The 26,231-nt window shown below is 37.0% G+C and overlaps 2 protein-coding genes across 6 annotated transcripts in view; one reads left to right on the top strand and one right to left on the bottom strand.

Annotated features, from left to right (window-relative positions):
• Window positions 1-26,231, top strand: part of LOC139979497 (MIT domain-containing protein 1-like) — a 167,722-nt gene that overhangs the window by 11,008 nt on the left and 130,483 nt on the right. The gene's annotated exons all lie outside the window — the stretch shown is intronic.
• LOC139979890 (sushi domain-containing protein 2-like) lies at window positions 140-25,621 on the bottom strand. 5 transcript variants are annotated; one of them, XM_071991079.1, is made up of 18 exons: window positions 25,396-25,621; window positions 18,701-18,825; window positions 15,947-16,240; window positions 14,823-14,978; window positions 13,892-14,063; window positions 13,298-13,555; window positions 11,571-11,895; window positions 10,766-11,092; window positions 9,401-9,678; window positions 8,710-8,856; window positions 7,872-8,036; window positions 6,814-7,086; window positions 5,926-6,186; window positions 4,862-5,032; window positions 4,190-4,373; window positions 2,510-3,187; window positions 1,926-1,996; window positions 140-1,383 (listed from the first exon to the last, which is right to left on the bottom strand). In XM_071991079.1, the coding sequence occupies exons 1-18, from the start codon at window positions 25,478-25,480 to the stop codon at window positions 1,355-1,357; spliced, it is 3,999 nt and encodes a 1,332-aa protein (XP_071847180.1). In that variant the 5' UTR covers window positions 25,481-25,621; the 3' UTR covers window positions 140-1,354. The 5 variants fall into 5 exon arrangements, with proteins under 5 accessions (XP_071847180.1, XP_071847182.1, XP_071847183.1 ...); XM_071991081.1 differs by lacking the exon at window positions 25,396-25,621 and adding an exon at window positions 21,023-21,327; XM_071991082.1 differs by lacking the exon at window positions 25,396-25,621 and adding an exon at window positions 20,964-21,327.

The raw sequence follows: 26,231 nt of genomic DNA on the forward strand, positions 1-26,231 counted from the left end.
TGCAGAGTTGAAAGTAACTATCAACTTAATTAGTCATAATAACAATTCTGCCCAGATTCCTACATGCAAAGTAGAAGTCTAGATTAATTATATCTGCTATGACAGTGTCATACCTAGGCCTGCATTCAAACAGTTGATGATTGTCTTGGAACGTAAAAGTTGTAAAGCAGGTAGGCGTGTTAACATGATAGACACATATTCAGTATTCATCTATTCAGTATTCATGTATTGCATTCAGGTCTATTTAGCAAGGCAAGGCTAACAAACACAATTCACTGTTTTAATTAGGCACATCATCAGTAATTGCTCAATGGCCAGAAATAATCTGGAGGATCAGAGATTATATAGGGAAGTACTTTGGAAAACGTTGAGTAAATTTTAGCATGCCCAGATATAGGGGGTTATAATGAAAAATCTGTGAATTTGATGAAAGAGCAAAAAAAAAAGGTGAAAACACTTGACCAGCAGTGTTGCCGCTTTAAAACCTTTGATGCATGAAAGAGATTTATCAAATTCAACAAGTTTGTTCATTAAATCTAAACATACAAATAATCTAGAAAATTAATACTGAGTTCAATAGCTAAACTAAGAAATACTTCTAACTTTTCAAATATAATATTATTATTATTTTTTTGTATTTGCATAGATTGCATTAATATCTATTAAACCTAAAAATATTTTTCAACCAACTAACCAGATATAAGATACAATATTTTCATACTTTACCTAGACAGGAAAGATTTGCATTGAATAATGGAATATATTTTTAGTACTAGTCTGGCCAGCAGGTTTGTACATGGAAGAACTAAGATGAAAACTATTTCATGAAATCTAAAAAAAAAAATTCTTTAACAATTCAACCATAACACTTGGTTCCTTCAAAACTTCCTGTCCATACCAGGAAATATCAGACAATGAAACAAGTAAATTAAAATAACTCCTTTGATGTGTTTATCAAACTTTATTTTAAAGTGGGAAGGAGGGTCTTTACAATCTCCAAATGTAACATTATCTGTAACTTTCAACAAGGAGCGGCTACATTGCCAATGTATCACACACTCATTTGATTCGTGCATTTTGTGAGCGGGCTGGAATGCACACACAGGGATATGGGAGAACACCAACGGCACATTCCATTTTCCTCTCATTCCATTATCTATTATGTTATAAGGTAGACATGCCCCCCCCACCCCCCCCTTGGCAAAAGTTTTGCATTTAGGTTTCAGGTGATGATTTCGTGGGCCTCTGTAGCTATAGACTGCTTCATATGACTGTGGCACGAGCTATTGGCAGATGAGCAAGACAGAATACTGTCTCACAGAGTCTGTGGAGTTGTGTCATTTCTTTATTTTAATCATTGGTAGTTATTTCTGGCTGCTTCTTCTGTAGGAAGAATACAATAAAAAAAAAATTACATGAGAAATTAGAAATTAGCCATGGGTATGATATCAGGCAGCTCTGTAAAAATGAAAATAAAGACAGAGTCGATTGGAGCACATTTCTTGTTAATATGCTAGACAGATAAAAAAAAAAAGGTCAGCTATTACTCATGTGTTACTAATTAAACATATCATACCTCACTAGGGCAATCACTCAGTTTAACCTTGGAAAGAATTTAAGGGGGGAGAGGGGTGGTAAAGGGCTGATATCGCACAGCAAAATGCTAAAACATAGGAGCAGATTTTGTACATAGAAAGATCGTAATGTTCCAGACGTGCGGGCTATGACCGTGGCAGGTATGTAACATGACTTTTTACAAGTTGCGGTCTTTGGTAATCTTATCTTAGCCTTGCCTTATTACCTTAGCTGACTGTGGACAGCATGAACAGTGTATGAGAGGAGTGATAGATGGGGATGGGTTAGGGGTGTGGGTGGGGGTGGGGGTGAGGGAAGGATTAAGTAAATAAAAAGGATAGTATATCTACCTTTAAGGATTCGTTTTATTCTTGTCACTTCATCTTCATCAGATTCCTCCAGGTTCTGATTCCTACTGAATCTATTGAGATGAGAAGTATGAAACCCAGTCAAGTTTTCCCTCATTTTTTCTTTGATTAAATATCCGCTTAAAGCAGTTTTTGGATAGATAAGATATATTTTTCACTGATAAACCTTGTTAAAATATATCAGTTTATTAAGCTTGAATGATAAAATTTCATTTCAAATTATAAAAGTCATGAAATTCCCCAGTTTGCCTAGGTTGCGCAATCTCGGTGAATGAAAGTTTCCCTGATAAATGGAATCATTAATGACTTGCTTATTAATTTTTTTTGGTGAAAAATGTAGGAGAGTACAAATAATCTGATGATATTTCAGCAATATATCCGGTAGTTTTGATAAAATGGCTGAATGTGGCAATGAAGAGTGCACGTGATGATGGTGACTGGTGCAATTTTTCATAATTTAATGTAAACTTTTCTCACCTTAACACCTTCCTAGACTTTCGATTGTTTTGTGAGCAATTCAGCAGTTGCGGTACAATGAGTGAATGATGATCAACTTGTAAACTTACTTATCCTTTCTGGCCAGTGAGTTGTCATTGATATTCTTCAGAGGTAAATCTCCGTAGTAGTTGTCTCTAGCTCTCGTCTTAGGTCTGCACGACAGGTCCGGTCCACCATCTTTGCTGTACGACGGTCTCCCCCGACTTGGACCGGATTGATCCAACGACGGTCTCCCCTGACTTGGACCGGATTGATTCAACGACGGTGTGCGGCGGATGGCACCACGGCTCCCAGTGGGGAGGTCCTGGTTTCTGACATATGCGTGGGACACACCGTCCATATGCCGTTCGGCGAGGGACATTGTACGCCGAACGGTACCACGGCTCCCCGAGGGTAGGTCTTGATTCCTGAGATGTGCATGGGACACACCATCTGCGTGGCGTTCCCCGAGAGACATAGGGTTGGCATAATATATACTCTCTGGGGTTTCAATGTTATGATTTGCCATGTGGTCATTCTCCAGTAGTATGTTGCTCATGCGACCATCGTCGTGATTCACATAACCGTTAACGTGGGTCACGTGACCATCCTCACGTCTCACGTGACCATTCTCACGTCTCACGTGGCGGCCATCCTCACGTGTCAAATGACCATTCCCGTGCCTCATGTTACCATTTCTGACCAAGGTAGTATTGTTGTAGCTGTGGCTTTCATCAATAATTGTAGCATTGTTGTTGGCGATTACTCTGTTAACATGAGAGAGATAGAGAGAAAAAAAGTATCATTAAAAATATCTTGTTGCATCTCACTACTAAAATTCAACATTCAAGCCTAGCTAGAGAGTAATATGTTTTCCACGTTCACCAAAATGGAATTCCAGACTTTTTCAAGACCAAGACATGTTTTACAGTTCACTATGTAGCCTACACACCAAACAAGGGCTTAATGTTAGGCTACCTTAAGTAGCTCTGGCTAGGCCTATGAATTTGTGAATTGAATGAAGGGCTCCCTTTGAAAATTAAAAATCATCCAAAACTGACTGCACTGGTTATTTAAGTAGTTAAACATATACATCAATACAAAGAACAAGTACTCAAAATGAGGGTTTTCCTTACTCTTCCAGAATAAATTTTAAAGTTAAAGGACTTTTAACTTCCAAGAAAAGAGATTTTTGTTCCCCCTTTTCCCAACTTTTTTCTTAACTTTACACATTTTCCAGGACGTGTGTGAACCATTCAAATAATTAATTCCCAACGGCCAGTAACACAGGTTTAATTAAGCGAAAAAGAGCCCTGTTCGGTATGATCCTTGATCCTTGTTGCTCAAATGTTGCAATCAATTGGGCATTAAACTCACTCACTTGAATGACCAGGGGTACATCAGCTATAGGGCAGTTCTGAAGTGGATTTCAGTTCAGGAAAGTAAAACAGACTTTGTCAAGGTGTGAAAGCAACAGGTTTGTGACATATCAAAACACCAACAACACATTTAAAGCTGATGTCTTTCCTTGGATGGAAACATTAAAAATTGCAAACCTTATCGATAAATAGCCTTCAAAACAAGGTATACGACTGTAAAAACATGAAAGCAAAGTTAAATTTAGATCGCTATAAGATACCAGATAAATTATTCCCTGATTTTTGGCACTCAATATAAAATAACCAATCCAGTTCTTTTATCGGTGGAGTAACATTTCATGTACCCAATCGGTCCGAGTCTTCCCCCCGAAGTAAGAACTTTAAACTCACGAGGATTCCAGTTTGTGCGCCGAGCTCATCACTTTCTCGTTCTCTCTGATTTTCTTCCGTCTGGAGCAGACACAGCACATCAGCAGCAGACAGAACAGCATGAGCATCATTATGAGTGCCACTGCTAACCCTATCATCACCCACAACAGCAGATCCATCTCAGCATCTAATTCTTCTTTAGCATCTGTAAGAATTGGAAAATAAAACAAACCAATAAAAACACTCTCTTCATCACAAAAGATCTAATATGACAATCAATGGAATTGCAAGATATGTTTTAAAGATCAGCATCATAATGTGATTAGAAAATTTACTGCTAACCAAATATTTCCACCATTAGATACAGTAAGATACCACATTGTGAGTCACTTCATAGTGTATGGACTGTGGAATCGAATACATGCACAAATATCTTCCTGTTGCCAATTCTCAACAACTTCTCTCCCCCTCCCCTCCCCTCTCCTCCCCTACCCTCCCTTCCAGGTAAAAAAAAAACATGAACAAAGAAAAATCGAAACTGCACTCTTCAAATCTGTGTAACCATTTGACCGGCCCATTCGAACAACTGTGGAATATTCCCACTGTGCAAACTAAGCATTAATTTAATTTATGAGTGTAACATAACTGTTTACTAGCAACTAGAATGAAAGCAGATGCACACATTTTACTTACTACATGACGTCACGTTGCCCGACCAAGACCCTGTGTCGTCACAGCTTCTCATCTTGGATCCTCTCAAGATGAATTCACTCTGACAGCTAAAAGTTACGCTGTACCCCAATAGGTAAATGTCGCCCTCTTTATAACCATTTTCAGGTGGCGAGAGGTATCCACAACTGACAGCTGCAAGATTCAAAACATAACAGGCCTGATTGTATAATAACGACACTTTTTGGATTCACTTTTCAACTGAGATGTAATTACTGTAGGCTACCATCCCCCCTCCCCCAAAAAAATATTAATATGTCAATTGTAACTGACAATTTTGGACATATATTTGCAAATGTAACTGACAGGTTTCTTTAACCGGCCAAAGTAAGAATGTTCTGGGTTAAGGCCTCTTGAAGTCCACCTAATTCAATTTACACATTAAAAGGGATATTCCACGAGCAGAATTATGTAACACTTACCTTTCAGAGGAAGATTTACCAAACTGATAGTTGGAGACCCCCATCTCAATAATTTCAAGATTCCTAACTTGAGATATGGTAGATAAACCATTTTTCATACTCCAAAGAGTGGGTGACAATACCTGTGATGTCACTACAGTATCTGTTCTTCAAGCAGAACCTTACTTTTCTATTATAAATCTTCTTGTTCACTTATCCTTGAAATGTGATACATTTGAACTGGGCCTTTCATGTCAATGTCTCTGTCTTTATCATTTCAAGAGAAAGTTTTTGTTTTTTTTAGAAATATTTTTTTCCTGTCGACTTAAGGACTTAAATATTACAGAAAAAAGCAGAAGAAAACACAATTATAGCTCAATTTCCATGATGACATTTTTCACTCTGCTCTTGCCAATTGCGTTTACAAATATATCATCAAGATTGAAGAGTTCATATCTTTACATTAAATAAAGATACAATGATGAGGTTTTTAAAACTTAAGATGCAGACAATATTCTAGCCATTTTGTTAAGTGACCAATTTCAGGCACTGGAATAGTCTGTATTTGAACATCATGTTTTGATGTAGTATATTAAACTAATGAGTGTTCTGTAAAGCAGTACCCACCTCTTCTCAAGCCCTCCCGGGCCAGCCCCTCCTCCTCCTGGAATAATTTTGTGTTCCTCCCCTGCTGAGCGCTGCCAGTCTTCAGATACTCAAATCGGCAAAGCTCACTCTCCCCACAGATACTGGTGACGTTGTCCTCCGGGATCACCCCAGAGGTCGCGACCTTGTATCTCGGGATGAATAATTCCGAGGCTGCTAGATAAGTGGAGGCGCTCTTCCCGTTGGCATAACGAAACAGGGTATCGACTTCGGATATCCTCCCTGGGAAGAATTAACCAGAGAAGGAAAATTTCAACCACCAAAACTCACACTGGTAATAAATAATGTATGATCTGTTCTCGGTTTTCTTTTCTAAATAATTAAGTTAATTAATAATTATAATAATATAATAGACTCGACTTCCAAGCTCCATACCAGATTAGCCTTAATACAAGAGTTAACATTACGGTCAAATACAAGCAAATCTCCTGTTAGGGCTAGGATTACAATTCTTGGCATCTACTGTCAAAGTAATCATCCAAGAGTCTCTGTTATAATCCAAACTACCCTTCCCCCCAAACAAACTACTGTGTAACAAGGGAGATTGCACAATATATTTGTCAGATTCAGGCCATTAGGCGGTTGGAAAGGGGTTTCAAAAAATAAAATACTACTTTAAGCAGACGATAAAAAGAGAAACTGCAAAACAAGTATAGTCAACATGCTGCACCAATGATGTACAGCTGTGATATCAGTTACCAGAAGGGCTTTGCTCAGCTGTCCAAAATTTATTCCCAAAATGTGGCATAGCAATGAAATATTTTTCTTCATCACATATACCTCTCTCTCCCTCCCCCATCCTCCCCCCTCCCAACTCCTGAGATAATCAGACATTTAAAGAATACTCACAGTCAAGCAATAGGTTATAGAGAGGAGCCGAGTCCGAATGGTCCACAAATGAGCCGTCTCTGAGAGTAAACTCATTGGAGGAGTCATCATCCCAGGTTCCTAGCAACCCCCAGACATCGCCTTTCACGCTCGGCGATAGCTTCACTAAGACGTTCAGAGACTGACCAGACTCCGGCAACTTCATCTCCAAGGAAGAGTCGTCTCTAAACGTGACCAGAGCACCTGTTCTGGTCTGGTCCTTGGACGTTGCGCGGTAAACTTCAACAAAGACACCTGTGGGTATAAGCCATATCAGACAAGTTCATATCACAAAGGACTTACATGGCTAAACTTTGCCATAAAGAAAGTTTGAAATGATCTTTATAAATGTCTCATTTATGACACAGCAAGTTGAATAATTGTTAGGTATCCACACAAGGAAACAAAAGAATATGTACGTGTGTAAGCTTTGCTTCAACAAGAAAAAAAAAAAAAGATACCACACACATATCCACACTGAGGAGTACTCAAGGTTATATAAAAATTGCGATATTATTATGTCTAATACAGCAAGAAATGGTCAGGTGTGTTGAAATTTTATCAACTAATTTTCAAGAATGTCAACATTCAAAGAAAAAAAATAGTCAATTGTGAGCATGATCATACTTGCAGTTACATCCCCACTAAATAGTCATTGACTATCAACACTACTTTACTCCAAAATTATCAACTACCATTAGATATCGAATCCTCAAACGATTTTCACCAGAAATGTCAGATGTACAGAACCAGGATTTCCTATTGCTTCGATATCTGATGCCAAAGGAGTACAATGTTTCAAAATAATGAAGAAATATTTTCACTTGTACATGTGAGGGTCAGAAAGGTGGGTATGGCGAGACGTTTGAGCATTGAAGACGACCCTATTTCCCACCGTTAAGAGAACCCTTGAAAATCTACCAGGCTATTGATGGAGTAAGCTTGATTTGATAAAAGCAGGGGGGGGGAAAAAAGTTATAATCTTATCCGTTTTTTTTCTACAATTGTTTCGGCTGACAATACATGAAAAGAGATTTTACCGTTTGCAAAATAAAAGTTGCCGAGTGTGAAATCAGGAGAATGCCATCTATCATCATCTTTTTGGAAGATCCAAACTTCAAGATCTCTCCTCTGGTTCACCTCTACCTGTACCCTATCGGACGTGTCCAGCTCGGCAACGACCGCAGTCACACCTGTTGCGCCAGCTGTACGACGAGAACAGAATGTGAAGAGAGCTTTGACTTTGTCTGGATTGTTTAAAAAATTGTTTAACAATGGGATATATTATCATGTTTCAATGAAATGATTTATACAAACTGAAGACAAAAAACTTAATGCGACAATATATACACACAAGGAGTTAAAAAGCTGTAGATAGAAAAGAATTTAAGAGATACCCAAGGAAATTGAATGAAGAAACTTACGTATTTAGATCTCGACTTGACTGATGGGTTATTAATAATGTCATAAAATTGTCAGTGCTGTAATGCAAAGAGTTCTAAACACTTTTAGAGTTACACCTGAACCTGTGGCAAGCCCTGCATGACCATATGTAAAACCCAGAGTATTTATGTCCCAACTGTTCTTTTTCACGGCCAGGACACAAAACCTTCTCCATAGCGTTCTTATAAAATGTTGCCTAGTTGCCATGTGAATCTGATGGTGAATTAGAATGAGAACAACCAAACTATATTACAATTAAATTATGTGCTTAAGACAACCTGTAAATTTTCCACTCTGGGTCGCACAATCGTATCTTTCTCTTCCTCGACTACGATTCCGAAATCGGAGTCATTTCATCTTTGGGGGGGTCAACAGGAATGCAAAACATATTTAAACTGATGACAAATAAAGTCAGTATGATTTACTAAGACTTACATCCCAAGAAGATCTCTTCTAGTCTCCCTTGAATGCTTAATCCATTTGAGCTTCTCCTCGGAGCAGTCAGCTGGTATTCCCCGCATCCGTGAAAGGAGATGGACCGGTTGTCCCAGGTCGTAAGATGTGGTTCGCCAAATATTGCAGCTTCACAAAAAAATTTTAAAAAATAAAAATAATAAAGAAGCATTGACATGGATATGAATAATAATGGCACATACATTACCATCGGGATTGTATCATTGGTTAATTGTTTATTCATTCAAAACTTATTTTTAGATATCTCTATGGATGATAAGTCCTGACTTTGTAGTCTTGCTGTTCACAACTTTTCATAGTGTGATAAACTGACGCAGGACAGTCTTGCAGCCTTTTGGCAACATTTAGTGCTGTTTTTGTTGGTTAATATTATAGTCCCTATATATAAAACATCCTCACTAACATATCTTCAAATTGTTGTATCATTGTGAAAAACACGAATGAGTCCATGAAATATTACAGTTTTGTAGTTATGTTCGAAACTTCTAAAGCAGTTTTGAACTTCAATTCATTCATCGTACAAGATGGTGAAACTACAAATCTGTCCGCAAAAACTGTTATACATGCTGGCATTCGCTTACGTTGTGTTCGTTCAATTGGCCAAATATGCTGGGCTGTTTAGTACACCACACAGTTGACTAAATGTACTCACCTATCCCTGGTGAAGAGTAACCCACGCAGTCACTTGTCGGCCGCAGATCTGAGTAAAGTTTACATGAGCTCAGCTTTCCAGTCTTCCCACAACACTCTTCCCACGGTATCGTGTCGTGTAGAAAGTTAGAAAAATATGGGATGTTTCTGACTTCGTAATTGGGCTGGAACCCGAGATGGTGACGGGACTGGATAGAGCCGCCGGCTATGTTATCGTTTAAATTCAAGAGCTGGCTGTGGTTGCCATAGCAACAGAGCTGTCCCCTCCCAAGCAAATTACTAGAGAGTAACAAGCAGAAAGCAAGAAAAGAAAGAAAAAAAAAGAAATCATTTTTACAATGTTGATACACGACAAGGTGCTCCGATGAGCAAATACAATAATTTAAGCAGATTTGACTAGAAACGTTACCTCAGAGATTGTTGGGGTAAAATACAGTATATCAAGCAAAAGGACAAAAGCACAGATGTCAAAAGAGGACTGTATACAGTATCTGGTAACTATTTTGACAGGTTAGAGTGTCGTATCGTACCATTTTCATGTTGAAATATGGATGTTAAAAGCAAAGTCTGTGCATACTGAAGACAAATGTCAAAAGATAAAATGGAAAAAAAAATGTAGGAAAAAAGAGAAATGTAATGCATAATCTAAACATCAGTACTCTTTAAAACAGCCCGATTCCAGTTGCATGATGATAACAAATTATACAGACAGTACACTGTTTATTGAGTTTTAATTACAACCATTCAAGCATTTAGAGTTCCTAAGATCTTCAAAATAGATCTCAAAAATTATAACTTTTCAAAATGTCAAGTTTAAGCTGTCTTTTTTTTTCCAGTTTATTTGATTCAACCAGACCAAAGAGAAAAGACTTTTGAAAAATGCATGACAAAAAGAGAAAAAAAAACTGTTTTAATCACTAGTTATTATAAACAATCCACCAGTTGTCTCTAAGCTTACACAGGGAAGTTATTGAATAGAAATGGTTCACATTCAATTTTCTAAAACAAAACACAATCTAGTCATCATTGTTTGGATGTTTAATCCTTTTAATGTTCTTTATACCCTAAGAGAGGAAAGAATCCAACCTTGCAAACAGAAACATACTTAAATGTGTTATTGTACTACTCTCTTTATAGCAGGGCCAACTAACAGTGCTAAATATCGAGACTAGAAACATGAGGAATGTCTGGAACAAAAAAAACACATACACGATCATGTCCTTAATGCTGTTCAACACATGAATACCATAACAACTAATTATAAGGTTCATGCTAATTTACAGCAGAAAGGATTAAACCAATTAAATGCTTTGTAACCATCGTATATTATGTAAATCAGAGGAGGTATTATAATGTAAATTCTCACCTGCCAAATTTCGCTCTCACACAGACCCGAGCATCTTGACGATATTTGCAGTCGTCCACGATGTCCCCTTCTCCGCTGCACGTGGGCAAGATTTCAAAGTGGCCGTTGTCACCGAGGGCCTGTCCCACCGTGCACGGACAATCCAAGACTGAGTCCTCTGGGAGAATGGTCACCCTTTCTGCCACCTTTGCCCAGTTCCTGCACCAATAATTTGCATTGACCGTCTGCTCGGGGTTAGCGTTGAAGGGCAAACTCCACATGGCAGGGACAGGGTCTGGTTGCTCTGACTGGCCAACACTTGTCTTAGATTTTGATTGAGCTGGCCAGCTATGGATAGCGAGAAATATATATCGTTGAACTATATACAAATTTCGTCGATATTTTACAATTTTGCCTGATCGTGTAACTCTTCATATTATGTCAGAGAGGAAATGCCTATTTTCAGCTGAATTGTAACATTTGCAGCCATTTTGATTTTCCTGTTGGGAGGAATATTTCTCACATTGTCATACGTACAATTGATCTATCGAATAAAAATGTTAGAGAGAGAAGAAACCTGTAAAAACGATAAACTGCTTTAATATCGACTGCAAAAAGCCTGTCAAGGTACATACAGAAGACTGAAAACATTGCATAAAATAGTCATTCCATGAGTCAATTTGATTTGATTTCGCTACGCAAGTTATCTTCCTAACCCCCCCCCCCCCCCCAAAAAAAAGCAGAGATTAAAATGGCAATAAGCAGAGTAAATATATGAACATTTCTATATTCTAAAATGTACACTGCCCAAAACACATATTTTTACCTATAGGTATCCTCCTTGAGGTCAACTGCGCCGGTTTCTGTGATGCGAATGATTCCGACGTCCATCCCTCGTTCCAGAAGCTGCGAAGAATCCACGACTTCGTTCCTGTTACTGAATCTTATGTTTGTTTTCAGTGCCTTGACCGGTCTCAATTCCACCACTCCACGGACCACATCTTCCACGTAGCTGTACAGCAAAATGTCCACATTTGTGACCTCTTCCAGAGCGAGGTCAAACGGCGAGGTGCCGTCCTCCCACGACAATCTCTTGCTCGATTCGTTTTCTCCCGTAATAACCACCAGGTCTGCCTGGTTGTCCAACGGCACTGAAAATTTCATGAAAATATTTCAAAGATAAACACACTATGTAAACAAGAGGCTAATGTATCCTTACAGTATCATCTTAGTTTACCTCATCAAGCAATTTATAATCCCACATAATCATTCTATTTCCTATTTCCTCAAATCTTTCTAACTGAAAATATTTTCTTTGCTTAATCACTTCGACCGCCAATATTCACATGGATCAATGGTGACGTGAAGCCTGCATTTGGCTGGTGCAAAGAATTTGGACAAGTTCAAACATTTCATTTTATAACATCATAAATCATAAAGTTTTCTTAATATGACAAAAATTGTCTTACATAATAAAATGCTGTTAATAATTTGGTGAAACCTTGAAGTTATCAATCACAAACAACTGGTTGCTCCAAATGTTTCTACGTTAATATGTATGAAATGGTTCAATTCTTCAAACATAGAGGGTGGTTTTCATGGCAGTACTTTGAAGGAGATTGTCAAGATTGATTCATTAAAACTATCAATTCTTATTTAAACACCTCCATAGAGAGACCTTTTCCTTTCTTACCTATCCCTTTCTCCACTTTGTAAATTTGATAAATTGAACTAGAAAACTAAAACAATGAATTTGAAGCTCAAAACGAATTTTCTGAAGCTGAAAATGTTGCAACTGTACACTGTATATATATGTATAATGTAAAATTGTTGATATGAGTTGTTGAACAAAACTGTTGCCTATTACTTCAGTGTTATGTAATTTACTGGGTCTAGAAAGTGATGACATCTTGGACTAAATGGTTCGACAATCTTGATTGTGCTTCACTCCCCCCAACCCCTCCTAAAAAAAAAAATCCTAAACAGAAGTCAGGTCAAGGCTAAACATTTGTCTGTAATTTTGTCATTGTCCACAGCACTTATTGAGATAAGCTAGTCTAAGATTTGAAGAAAAATAGAAGTTGTTTACAGAGAAAGTAAGAAAGAAACACCCTGGTTTAACTTCCATCTTTATAGCTCATATCCAGATATAATCCTTTCGAAATTTATAGATAAGTAGCTTGTGCAACATATTTGGACGTCATACATGGGCAAAACATCAAAGTGTCTTTATGTTTTATTGTATTTCTCTGACGCAATTAGGACAATCTGTATACATAAGCTATAGGTGAGATATTACAGTATCAACATTAAATTAACAATTTTGGCACACAGTTGACTTATTTGTCAAGGTTATATTATAAAAACAACAATAATAACAACAGCCATTAGCATGGCAACTGGCTATTCAATGTACAAACCGAACCTCACCCCCCCCCACTGCCTACCATAAAAAAAATGTAGATATTGTAGGAACAAATACAAATTTTGGAAAAACTTTGGTGATATATCGAGAAACAAAATTTAGAACATTTATATGAGGATTATACTCACCGATTGTTACAGTTACGTTATTTTTGAAGCTTTCTCCTCCATCGAAGGACAGTTCCACTAGGACTCTGCCCAGTCTCATGAAGGCTGGCGTAGGACACTGGACTACGAATGGGTCCACCGCTAGATTATAACTAGCCTGGCTGACCATCCCATCGATTCGGCAGTAAATATCGTGGGTGCGATCAAAGCAAGGCCCAGATATAGCAAGGATCTCTCCACCGAGCATTCCAACTTCGGAAGGCGAAATTTTCAATTCGGCTGACAGACGAGCAAAATAGTGTATTCAGTTACGACAAAAGCATGGTTGAAAAGCAGGATGGATTCTTGAGCTGAATTAAGCTTTGAAGCTAAGTAATATGGTAATTAAATACATTTCCATATCTAGCAATCAATTAATTAACCCAAACAATTTGCAATATGAAGTAGTCAGTGAGACTTGAAAACAGGCAACACTAAAAAAAGCCTTAAGAATCATTCCAAGAAGCAAATATAACCAGACATCAGAAGCGAAAGAGGTGTCTTGAAATAATGGATAAATTTGGGGTATAGAAGGGGCATTTCACCGACGAAAGAGTAAATAGTTTTTCTAATCACCTAGAGCGAAAATCTCTTCACAGCCAGCTGATTCAATATCAGCATTGTCTATTCTGAACATCCACCGCCCGGGGATACCGACGTTAGACAAGCGGGTTACATTCACAACCCTCTGCGTCCTGGAACCTTCAACCGCAAAGAAATTGATTCCATCCCCAGCATTGAATCCAACCTGCAAGATTTAAATGGCAAATATAAAATTGATGTACAGACGGTCAATTGTAAACATGTGTTGTAATAATGCATTGATAAGATTGATCAAGAACAGCTCTATGAAACTACCTCTCAAAGCTGAACCCATTAATACCACATAAGATTAAAAAATGGGTGGGGTATTGCATGGGGCATGGGGTATGGATGGGGTAGTGCATGGGGCATGGATGGGGTAGTGCATGGGGCATGGTGTATTGATGGGACAGTGCATGGATGGGGTAGTGCATGGGGCATGGATGGGTATGGATGGGGTATCGATGGGGTAAAGCAGCAAATGGTATTAATAACTTAAGATTTCTCAAGCCCATTGTGATGGATTTGATACAAGCTTTACAAGTTTTCTTTTTTGTAAGCTGCTTTAATAATATGTACTCTATGAAAATCTCCGGCGACTGTAAATTATCTTAACTTAAACTTACAAATTTGGTTTATTTTATTCAATGACATTCTCTGAACACGTTAGGTCTCTTCATACAGATTGTACGTGAGAAAACATAAATGACAGGATGAAAATATAAAAAAAAGCTGTTAATATAGATACCTGGGGAAAAAAAGGGGCACTCTTTATAAAATATACCACTATTCCAACTGAAAATAAACCGTTTTTGTTTGGGCTTTATTAGTTACAGATAACTTAATTACTGCCCTTGAAAATATCAATTGACCTTTCGACAAAACTTGTTTTTAGATTCCCATAATAAGAGAAGGTTATAATTACCTGCGCTGCAACACTATTTGGTGTATTCGCCGATCCGGTTTGTTTGTCTCCATAACTTGCAGTGCCAGTAGTCCATTCAATTTTTTCATAGTTGAAGAGAGCAAATGAATGCAGGCCATCAGAGGCTAGGACAGCTTGGAAGGTATTGTTTATTGGCTGGAATCGTAATATGAGAAAGTTAATTTGATTGGTTTTTAAGCCTTTGTAATTCTTTCGATAATTACAGTAAACAAAGTGAAAACAATAGAGCTTTGTTTGAAATCAGGACAAAAGTGCTGGTGGTTTATTTTTACCAAGAATTGAACTTTCTATTCAACACATGTTCACCAACTGAATTTCCAAATTTTCTCAAGGTTAAATTTGTTTCATATAATTGAGATCGAAAATTAAACAATTTTTTTGAGGTACAGGTTGTTTACAGGCAATCTGTGATTTCAATGTATCTTTATGAAGAATGGGCTTGCTAACCATATTACATGTGACTAGAATCCAACTCTGTGAATTGTCCATAAAATCTCAGCTGAAATATACCGTAAGTAACATCTAGCCAAACATACGAATGAACAAACAATAAAAGTTTGTATCTTTAGAATCTGAGGTTTATCAAGATTGATTTAGTATAAAATGTGGAAAAATAATCACGAGTAGGCCAATGCAAAACTGTATAAAAAAAAAAAAAAATTTTTTTTTTTAATATTTTTTTTTGGCAAAAAATGTGTCAAAGTCTGTACCAGTTCTAATGATTCATTTCTAAGCAGAAATGAGTTTTCTCCTGCCTCAAGCATCAGACTATTAAGCAAAACACAACAGAACCAAAGTAAAAGTTGTCTGCATTTCAAATTCTGATACAAAGTTTTTTCCAAACCTAAATGAAATGTTTAAAAAAGGTCAGTAATAAAAAATATAAAAAAAACAATTTTGGTTTTGCAATAAAAAAATTCAACGAAATATCCAACATTCTTACATATCCATATTTCATCTAACAGGTAAACATCTAAAACAATGTCATGCTGGGCACAGGTTTCAAACACAGTGCATCCCAATGTAATATTAGGTTTTAATGAAATTAAGAAATTCTCTGTCTTTCATCTGACACTATTACAAGGCTTGACTGAATATCTCACCTTGAGTTGTTTCTGCCTATTGTTGTAAAATGCCACCATATCCCAGGTAGCGATGAACACCCAGCTACTGACGAAACGACCGAAATCGACAGAGAATGCCCGTTGGATGTTTTGATTGACGAGTTGAATGATCTCAGGACTCCGATCTTCTCTGAAGTAGATTTCGCCTGCGACGGTGTTGTCGACATCAGCCCAGAACGGGGCGATGAGACGTCTGTCATCGCTAAGCGGGAACGGATCTGGGGTGAACTGAGTCACCTCCGACAGAAAGGATAACACTCCATTTGTATTCAACTACAAAAACATAAAATAAAATGGGATGGATGAAAATGATTTATGAATTTAGATACTACCTGATCCAAGGAAAGTGTTTGCAGCTGTATAATCATATGTATGAAGAATTATGTTTATTAAATCTTTTTTGTAGTGGTGACCAGTATAACGTACATCAAGGGTTTTTTACTGGATTGCACTTTACGATAATCTCTCCCACTCAAAATACCGATTGCACTTCGATCGATCTACCTATAAGACTACAATATGGGGTAACATTCTAGGTTGTTATACTGCACCCCCCTGCCATTGATTCACCTATCTGGCCCATTGCCCACTTTAGTACTTCATGATCTACCATTCCAGTGTCCATACAGTGGATTCTGTAATGTCATTCTAAACATTCAACATTGAAATATTAAACATGTAAAGCATGGAAGTAGAAACATGAATGAGTCAAGCTATAATTTCAGCTATAGTCATATTTAGTCTCTTGGAAGTACAAATTAAGACTTCTGTAGATTAAATTAGCAGACCTGTTGATAGCTATAGGTTCGACCCAGGGACAACTTGAGTCGCTCTATTTTAATTCAACATAACTGCATGGCATGTTCATGGGCATAATACAAGAATTATTCTGGTGGAAGGAACAAGCCCTGACCTGAAAAAAATTTCTACACATATCCCAGGATCCCAAAACTGAGCCTGGGCCCCAGTTTGTTATCCAAACTGAACCTGTGCCCCAGGTTGTTATCCAAACTGAGCCTGGGCCCCAGGTAGTTAGCCAAACTGAGTCAGCCTTTAAGAATCCAGGTTCATTTAAGACTACTACTGTAGAATGAAGATACACAATGTTTAATATCAATGGTCTTTACTTTATGTGTTATTTTATATGCCTTCGTGTTATAATACTACAATTTGTATTGGGTCTATGTTGTATCCTACACCTGGTACACTCTGTATGAAAACACTGTTTATAATGGGTTCATTTTATTCTTGTACTCAGCTAAGATGTACTGTACATATCTTTTTCAAACCACTTAATACAGAACTAACAATGTTGTCTTCCTCATATAAAATGTACTATAAAGCAGAGAGCAGCTGCTACTCTAAGAACCAGCTGACATCTCTCTCTGTTTAAAGCTGCTAAAAGATATATAAGAAACAGCAAATGGGAATTGTTGCTATCAAGAAGCCATAGGTACATATTCCACCAAATTTTACTTTAAAGCATATTTAGCATGCAACACAAACTGAAATTTATGGTCTGATATTATTTGCATAAATCTAAAGCATACATGCATGCAAAAACAATTGATATATATATATATACATATATATATATATATATATATATATATATACACCTGGTTTGGTAACAATTTATACTGAATTTACAAGTACCATACTCTCCAGTAAATTAATCCAATTATATTCAAAACCAATTGCATAGATTACATGTACTGTACTGAAGATAAATATACTAAAACAATGACCAGGTAATTATCTCAACCCAACATAATCAATACAATCGCTACGGAAACAATTATTTCTGGGTTGATTTTGGTGGGATTCGTAAACTAACACCTTTGTTTCGCGATAGTGGGAGGGAGACTGTTTAATCACACCATCTGTACTAAATAATCATCAACATTTTAGGCCTATGGAGCAATGACAGTACAGGCTGGCACAGCTTCATGTAGTATACAGTATCCGTCAGGTCACCACCTTCTAGGAAAGGTTGCAAAACGACCAAACTGTTGACGGGTTTGAGCTGAATACGTCAGCAAATATTGATAATAATCACTGAAGACCTTCTGGTGGTAAATTTACAACAATGATAGACAGGTCTGCTGCAAATTTTTCGGGTAAATTGACTATAATTTCACGATATTCCAGTAAGATGGAAAAGTATGGAAAACAAAGCAACTGAAAGAAGTGAAACCTGTTGAAACTTCTCACAAATTAGGTTATCAATTCACCGTAACTTTGTCAATTTAAGGAAATTTTATAGCCAGTCGGTTATTATTACCTTGCAAAACTTGCACCAACTGTAAGACATATTGTTACAATGCAACAAGAATCATAACAATACTACACAGTACCATCATGGCACGATATGCAAACCCTATATACACAAAGAAATTATTATGTTATGCATACGTTCTGCACACATATCCCAATATAGCATCAGAACAGCAAAACAGGGAGTCACTTTGTTTTCATGCTAATAAAACTGTACATCAACAAGATTCCTTGATAAATAACAAACAAAACACAGTTGTACACAATAAATATGTGCATAGATTTCATATGAACTAGCTTTCACACAATGAGGAAGTTACATATATGTATGCACGCCAGTAGGAGCATGCCACCAATACGTTCTGCATTCTACTGTATCCCCGAGTTCTTTCGATTACACGTTAACATCTATACATCCATTAAATATCACGAGCAAGTATAAATATATTTACTCACAAATAATGTTCGGTGGTTTCTATCAAAGAAAGGAAACTCAAAATCCAAAGGTACTTCAACAAACGAGTCATCTTCTTTCCGCATGGTCTCGTCTCCATTCTCAGGTCCATAGGGTAAGAGGAGATCTGTATTAAGATGAAGTAGTTATCTTAATTTGCAACAATTCACCATTTTGCAATGAATATTCATTCCATGCCATAAACTTATATTCATGCTGAGAAGCTGAACTATTGTTTTAATCGCATCACTCCCATTGGGAGGATGAGATATTGTAGTTCCTTTTGTCAGTTGCGCTATATATAGCTTTGTCAATTGCCATAGCAACCGTTGCCATGTTAATGGTTAATTTTCTTGAGTAGCTATTCATGGTAGGGCACCTCAGGGTCCACGACTGAGGGAGGGGTCAAAATGTGTCCTTCTGTGTCTATGGGTGGATGTGTGTGTCTCTTCGTCCAATTTTGCGTCAAACACTCTGAAATGGGCTGGGCTGATTTTCTTCAAACTTGTTGGCAAGGTACCTCAGGGTGAACCCTTGCGTCTGGCAAGCCCCATTTAAAAGGTCAAATTTAGTGAAAATCTATTTTTTTGCTATAACCCCATGGAAAAACATTGAATTGACATGGAACCTTAACAGATATAATAATGTCAAATGCTATCAAAATATGTAGTTGCCAAGGTAACTGAGGTCAAAGGTCACATGATCTAAGGTCGTTTTGCTGGCGATGAGTTATGCAACTCTGTGGATCACCCTCATCTTGTTTTTTTTTCTTTTCAAACTGGTTCTTGAAAGCTCTGCTTAGACCCATATACTTTGGGTGATAAAATGAAAACTTGGCGGGTTGTCTGGTCACTGTGAAATCTGAGAGGGTGAAAAGGTTTATACCAAGTCATTTGTAGAACAAAGAACGCAATGGTTTCGAGGAGACAGGTACATGAAGAAAGAAGAGTTATCAGTGTTATGTTTGCTTGAGTCTGTAATTATTTTATACTATTGTATACATATATATGTGTATGTTAAAAAAAATTCCCAGAACTGAATGGTATATCAATTTCATATGTCACAAATGGCACATTGAATATCATCCAAACTATACCGTTATCAGTTTGATCTCTGACTCATCATGGCTGAATGAAACTCCTGTGAAGTCCACATACACACACTGCATTATTATATAAGTACAGTACACTGACATGGAGTGATTTTACTTCAAGCAAATCTAAAAGAACTCCTGAAGGTCTTGTCCAGTGGCATTCAACCAATTAGAATTATTGTAACATTTTTATTGAAAGATAACTTTTTCTATTGTCCAAATCTGTTTCAAGGAAATCCCTAGTTAATTTAAATTGGGAGGAACAATGCTGTTGAAACCCACAGTCTAAAAGGGGTTATCATACAGTATTTAGCATAGTTCATTGTGTAAATTGAATAGGGGTTTCATTAAATGTATAAGATGAGTCTTACTGTTAACCTCAAGTCTAGTCATAAACGGTCTTATATTGGAAAGATAACTCTTTAACAATTTATTCCTTTTTTAAGCTAAGAAAGTCTTCATAGTGAAATGGTTGAAGATGGGCCTCTATGATGGCACAATAGGAAGTGGATGTTTGTTTGCATTGTTGCTCAGAAAGAGCAAAAGGAATTGATGTGAATTGTTTGTTACTGTTGAAATAAAGCAGGTCCCTAATGATTGCTGAGTGCAAAGAAGAAGACGCTTAAGGGAATAAGGGGAATGTCTGTTTAGGCTAACTGTGTAATGAATTGAAATTCTATGAAGTATTATATTTGGTGAAAACTGTTTGACAAGGTTGTGATCAAACACAAAATAATGCTTTGATATTGACTTTGTTCAATTCAAGTTTAAATTTAAAATTGGCTTTCACAATTTTCAGCTTCAAATTCAATTCACTTTCATGAAATATTTATTTTAAGACAAGTTCTTAGTTAAATAGGTCAAACTTGAGTAATGGTGGCCTAACATTAGCCTACAGTAGGACTTGGAAGGAGTAGGCCTACTTTTCCATGTCACTACTGGCTTCTGGTTCGTCTCTGCATAACTTGGCTTTGACTGCTCGGTCTTGCCAGGGTCGACCCCAGTGCTATACTAAATTGGGTTATATACTACTAGTATTTGGCCTAGGCTACATCCTTAAACTTAAGTAGTAAAGACAGTTAAAGACAAAACATATGCCTAACGTTAGTCTAACGTTACGCCTAGCCAACGTTAGAGTTGACTAGTGAAAAATAGTGTACCGTTGGATGTACTTGTGGGTATAATTGAAGTTTTTTGTGGAATCGATTAAAATGTCCTCGTTTTGTGATACCAGATTACGTTCAAGGTTCAACACAGTTGAAACAATTCGGCGATGTTTCGGAACCGTACACCAGCTGCCGTCATCCATGGAGCCTCGAGGAATTTAACGCCATTGGACATCTATTCTTACACGAACGGTGGTTCAAAGATTAGAAACACGGTTACATGACATTTATGTGACCAGTTAAGTTCGGTATTCTTCTAATATACATATTCGTCTACATAACAGAGAAGTGCCAGATTTGTAGGTTGTAGCAAAGATATTCTACATCCGAAGGTGCCATATCTTTGGTTGTAGTGTCCCGTATGGAAAGCCATTTTAACATTTAATCGGGAATTTTAGATATCTGAAATTGTTTCTTATTTCAGATATCTGAAATTGAATTCGAGATATCTGAAAGTGAATTCGAGATATCTAAAATAGATTTCGAGATATCTGAAATTCTAATTCAGATATCTGAAACTGAATTCGAGATATCTGAAATGGAATTCGAGATATCCGAAATTGAATTCGAGATATCTGAAATTCTATTTCAGATATCTGAAATTGAATTCGAGATATCTGAAATTGAATTCGAGATATCTGAAATTGAATTCAAGATATCTGCAATTCTAATTCGAGATATCTGCAATTGAATTCCAGATATCTGAAATGCATATGCATAAATTCCCGATTAAATGTTAAAATGGCACGTATGGAAAGCCATTTTAACATTTAATCGGGAATTTTCAGATATCTGTAATTGAATTCGAGATATCTGAAATTGAATTCGAGATATCTGAAAATGAATTCGAGATATCTGAAATTGAATTCGAGATATCCACAATTCTATTTCAGATATCTGAAATTGAATTCGAAATATCTGAAATTGAATTCGAGATATCTCGAATTCAATTTCAGATATCTGAAATTGATTTTAAGATATCTGCAATTATTTGTAGATATCTTAAATAAATTGGAGATATCTGTAATTTAATTTGAGATATCTGAAATTATTTCGAGATATCTGAAATTCCTTATTAAATGTTAAAACGGCTTTCCATAGTATGTTCCGTCCCGTACGCGAAATTATTTTTCCCACTTCGACGCGGCCACATGGGCGTGGCTTATGAATACGTCAGAGGCCGGCAAGTTTGTGACTTCGACTTCGAGCTCTTACGTATATAGCTCTTTAATTATATACTCAGCTAATATACTCAGGCCCAATATACTCAGGCCTAAGACATGACTTCATGAGATCCATGATGATGTGCGACTGCTTCTCCCAGTCAATCGGGTCTTATTGGAGCTCTTGAGGTAAATTCCATCACAAAATCAAACTGTGTTTGTTTATTAGATGTGTTATGAACCTCCCGTGTCAGGAAAAGTTTGGAAAAGAACCTCCCGTGACAGCAGGGTCTGGAAAAGTTATAAATGAACCTCCCGTGGTATTGATTATTACACTTCATATTACACCAGGTAGGCCCACTGACCTTTCAATGCTAAAAACCTACAAAGATACATGTATTGTATTGTGCCCCATATTGTTTTATCCATCATTCTAAATTATTTGTTCATTTATAAATGAACCCCCTTTTAAACTGCAGTAAGGAGCCTACGTGCTTTCATCATTAGTTTACGTACGCTACTGGGTATTGTTACGGACTTGAAATATTCTACCCATTTTATTAAACAGTTGTCACTTGCGTCTGTATTAACTATAACCAGGGAGCTGTTACTGTTAGAGTAGCAGCTCCCTGCTATAACTATGACTAAATAGCAATGTCCCTCTGTACTATACTATTTATTGTACTGGTACGTGTACTAGAATCCCTGACATGTAACTTAATTGAGAACTTTCAGCACCCAAACAAACACCCGAGAGATGTCACTGCATAGTCTGTGACGTAGACCAATAAGCCGTAACAACGACCGATAGTCCACGCCCATTATGCTAATATGGCCGCGTCGAAGTGGGAAAAATAATTTCGCGTCCCGTACTCGACTACAGTTTTCTTTACACGTACGTATGGCAAGCCGTTTTAGTTTTTATTCTGTATTTGATGATATCATCAAATATTTGATGAAATCACCAATTCAATTGCTGATATCACCAATTATTTGCTGATATCAGCAAATAATTGGTGATACCAACTAATATTTGATAATCATCACCAATTGTTTGATGATATCTCACATCAATTGATGATATCAGTAATTGAATTGGTGATATCAGCAAATGCATTGCTGATATCATCAAATGATTGGCTGAAATCAACAAATCATTTGTTGATATGTATATACCACTAATTCAATTGCTGATATCATCAATTGATTTGCTGATATCATCAGATAATTGGTGATATCATCAAATACATAATTAAAACTAAAACGGCTTGCCATACGTACGTTTTGCTCATGGGTATATACCAACGAGGTAAATGAATCTGGAGAAACTATCACACAGTAAATACGCGCGTACGCGCGTACCATGTATGGAGGGTCATGTGATGTGTTCCAGGGTGGTACTAATATACTACTCTCCCTATTACGCATGATGATTTCACCCAACTAGTACGTAAATGTGTTTGCGTGCTTAGAGCAGCAGACGACACCCGTTACCTAGCAATAACTGTGCCTGTAGCCTAACGTGATAGCTATATTCCCGTCGAGCAGCATTAGGCTCTGTTCCATGGAGAATTCCGTGGTTGCACTGAACTAAACATTTCCCCATATTTCCCATTTCTACATTCACTTAGAGCAAGTAGTAATAACGTTAAGCCATATGAGACAAAGCTTGCCCCTAGAGCTGTATTAATAAGTAAGATTATGTAGAAAGCCTGCCTTCATTCAAGAGAATACGGTTGAACGTTAGCATATTAGCACTATTTCGTAAGCCTGAAGTACCAGTACCTTCTTATGCCGTTAGTTCCCATGTCCGAACCGACCAATCTTTCACGAAGTCACTAACACTGTTCTCGAACTGCTACAGAGAAATATCAGTATAGTACCACCCTGGAACACATCACATGACCCTCTATACATGGTACGCGCGCACCCAATTGACATGAATCCTCCAGATTCATTTACCTCGTTGGTATATACTGGTATTCGAGGCATCGAACTATTATCGTTACTCATGCATACGGGTACTCGGGACCTTGGTCCTCGCCAGATGCTGATCTCTTTAATATGTAATTGTATCATAGTCTATGAGATATATCCATTTATGTTATCAACTAATTTGATCTATATTTGATGTGACAAATTGGAAGCCTTGCTGAAATATACCAAGTCACCCGAGGACCAATGCATTTCCTTTTGTTCCGAGGAATATTTTTTTTGTGCAGGAATGTAAGTTTTCACTCCCAACAAACCCGTCAAAGTTTCCGATGTAATAATGAAGTATAACAATATGTGATGTCATATAATAACAAAATGGAATTGTTGCTTATTAAATATAAAACGATATATACGCAAGACAATATAATCGTCCCTCCCGACATTTCCCCAACCCATGACACATTCTTTAAGGCGGAGGCTACCGGCACACCATACCTTTGAGTATACCATCCCCTTGCCATACCCTTTAAACTTTCCTTTGGCAACTATACAAAAATATCCACATTGCTTACGGTTCCGGTGTGCGAGCATCTGACGTTTACTGAAGTAGGCTATACAGACTGACTTATTGTAGGTATTCATTTAATCGGAAATGGCTTGAAGACGCTAATGTTGTGTTCGTATAATTTATAATGTTATTATTGTAAAATAATATAGATAGTTGTTATTATTGTATAATAATGTATAAATAGTATATATAATTATATATTTTTGTTCAATTTGCACACTGAAAGAATCAAGCGGATTTACGATAATAAGGCCTAAAACATGATGTATGAGTATATTGTCAAGATATAAAACCCTCCAAATTATACTTGAAAGAAAGGTCCAATTTAACCCACATAATAGGCTATGCTGATGATCGTGTACACTTGAAGCAGACGATTTGTTGAATTGATCCAATCAAAATTTATTAACATCACATGTTCTAATAACGATGACCTAGGATTTTGATATGGTGAGCATATGCTTTATTATCACTTTTTGCTTCTTTGTTGGTTTTCATTTTCTATTTAGGTTCAGTGAAGGAGTTTCCGAGTTTCTGGGACCTGGACTCCTCAGTCGTGGTTCAACTTGGATCTGAAGGACTTTAATATTCCGATATGTCCAGTCCAAATGGTTCTTAGTCAGAAACTACAAGCTTGAAAACTTAAAGCAATTCACAAAAGAGCGAAACATTCTTAAAAAGATTAACCCCAGCTGTTGAGCACATTTCTAAGAAGCCAATAGCATATAGGCTATATTACAACGTATCATAAACAAGTTTGTTGCATACATACCTCCCTGTCCAGACGAAACTTCCAATAATGAAAATACGAAGATAACGACTCCAAATAAATGTAATTTCATGTCTCTTTGCCTCATTTATTTGTTAATTAATTATTTTGTGGTAAATCCAGACAACCTGCAATTGGCAATCATAGGCCTATATCATGCCCGTATTGACGCGTTGTCCAATACACGAAAAAAAAACATCCGAGAACGAAAAGCACAGAGTATCTCTTTCAAAACGTATAATAATAATAATAATAATGTAATTTGGAAGTTTATCCACAAGAGTTTTATTATTTATAACCGGAGAAGATTTAGGTTACTCAATGAACAGCATGCAAAGAACTATTTCAATCGAAGGCAACCCACCACTACTCGTAATGTGTTAATGTTTATTCTTTACACTGCCTCTTTTAATTCTACCTATTATACACTCGGTCTGTAAATATCACCAAATCAGAAATACACTCAACACTGCACGAAGAATACAATGGAATCTACAATCGATCTTCGCATTGAAATGTGAATGGTTTATACTAACTAACGGTATCTGCTAATCGAACCCCACCTCAAAATCGTCGTACGCAGACGACGACAATATAGTCCTGTACGCACCAATGAACAACCAGAAAGGAATGTGACGTCACGCGCAATGTTTTGTCGACCGTCCATTGACCGAGGGATAAATGACGCTTCAGGTGAGATTAAACAAATACGCTCTCGACAAAACAATGTATCGCCGGTATTTCATTCTTTGTTAACCTGATCCAGGTATGATCCAAAAAGACAGACCCTCCATTACAAATGAATAAAAAAATAAATATAAAGAGGAAAACATTAAAAT

Source organism: Apostichopus japonicus, chromosome 14 (genome assembly GCF_037975245.1).
Source record: "Apostichopus japonicus isolate 1M-3 chromosome 14, ASM3797524v1, whole genome shotgun sequence".
Taxonomy (NCBI): domain Eukaryota; kingdom Metazoa; phylum Echinodermata; class Holothuroidea; order Aspidochirotida; family Stichopodidae; genus Apostichopus; species Apostichopus japonicus.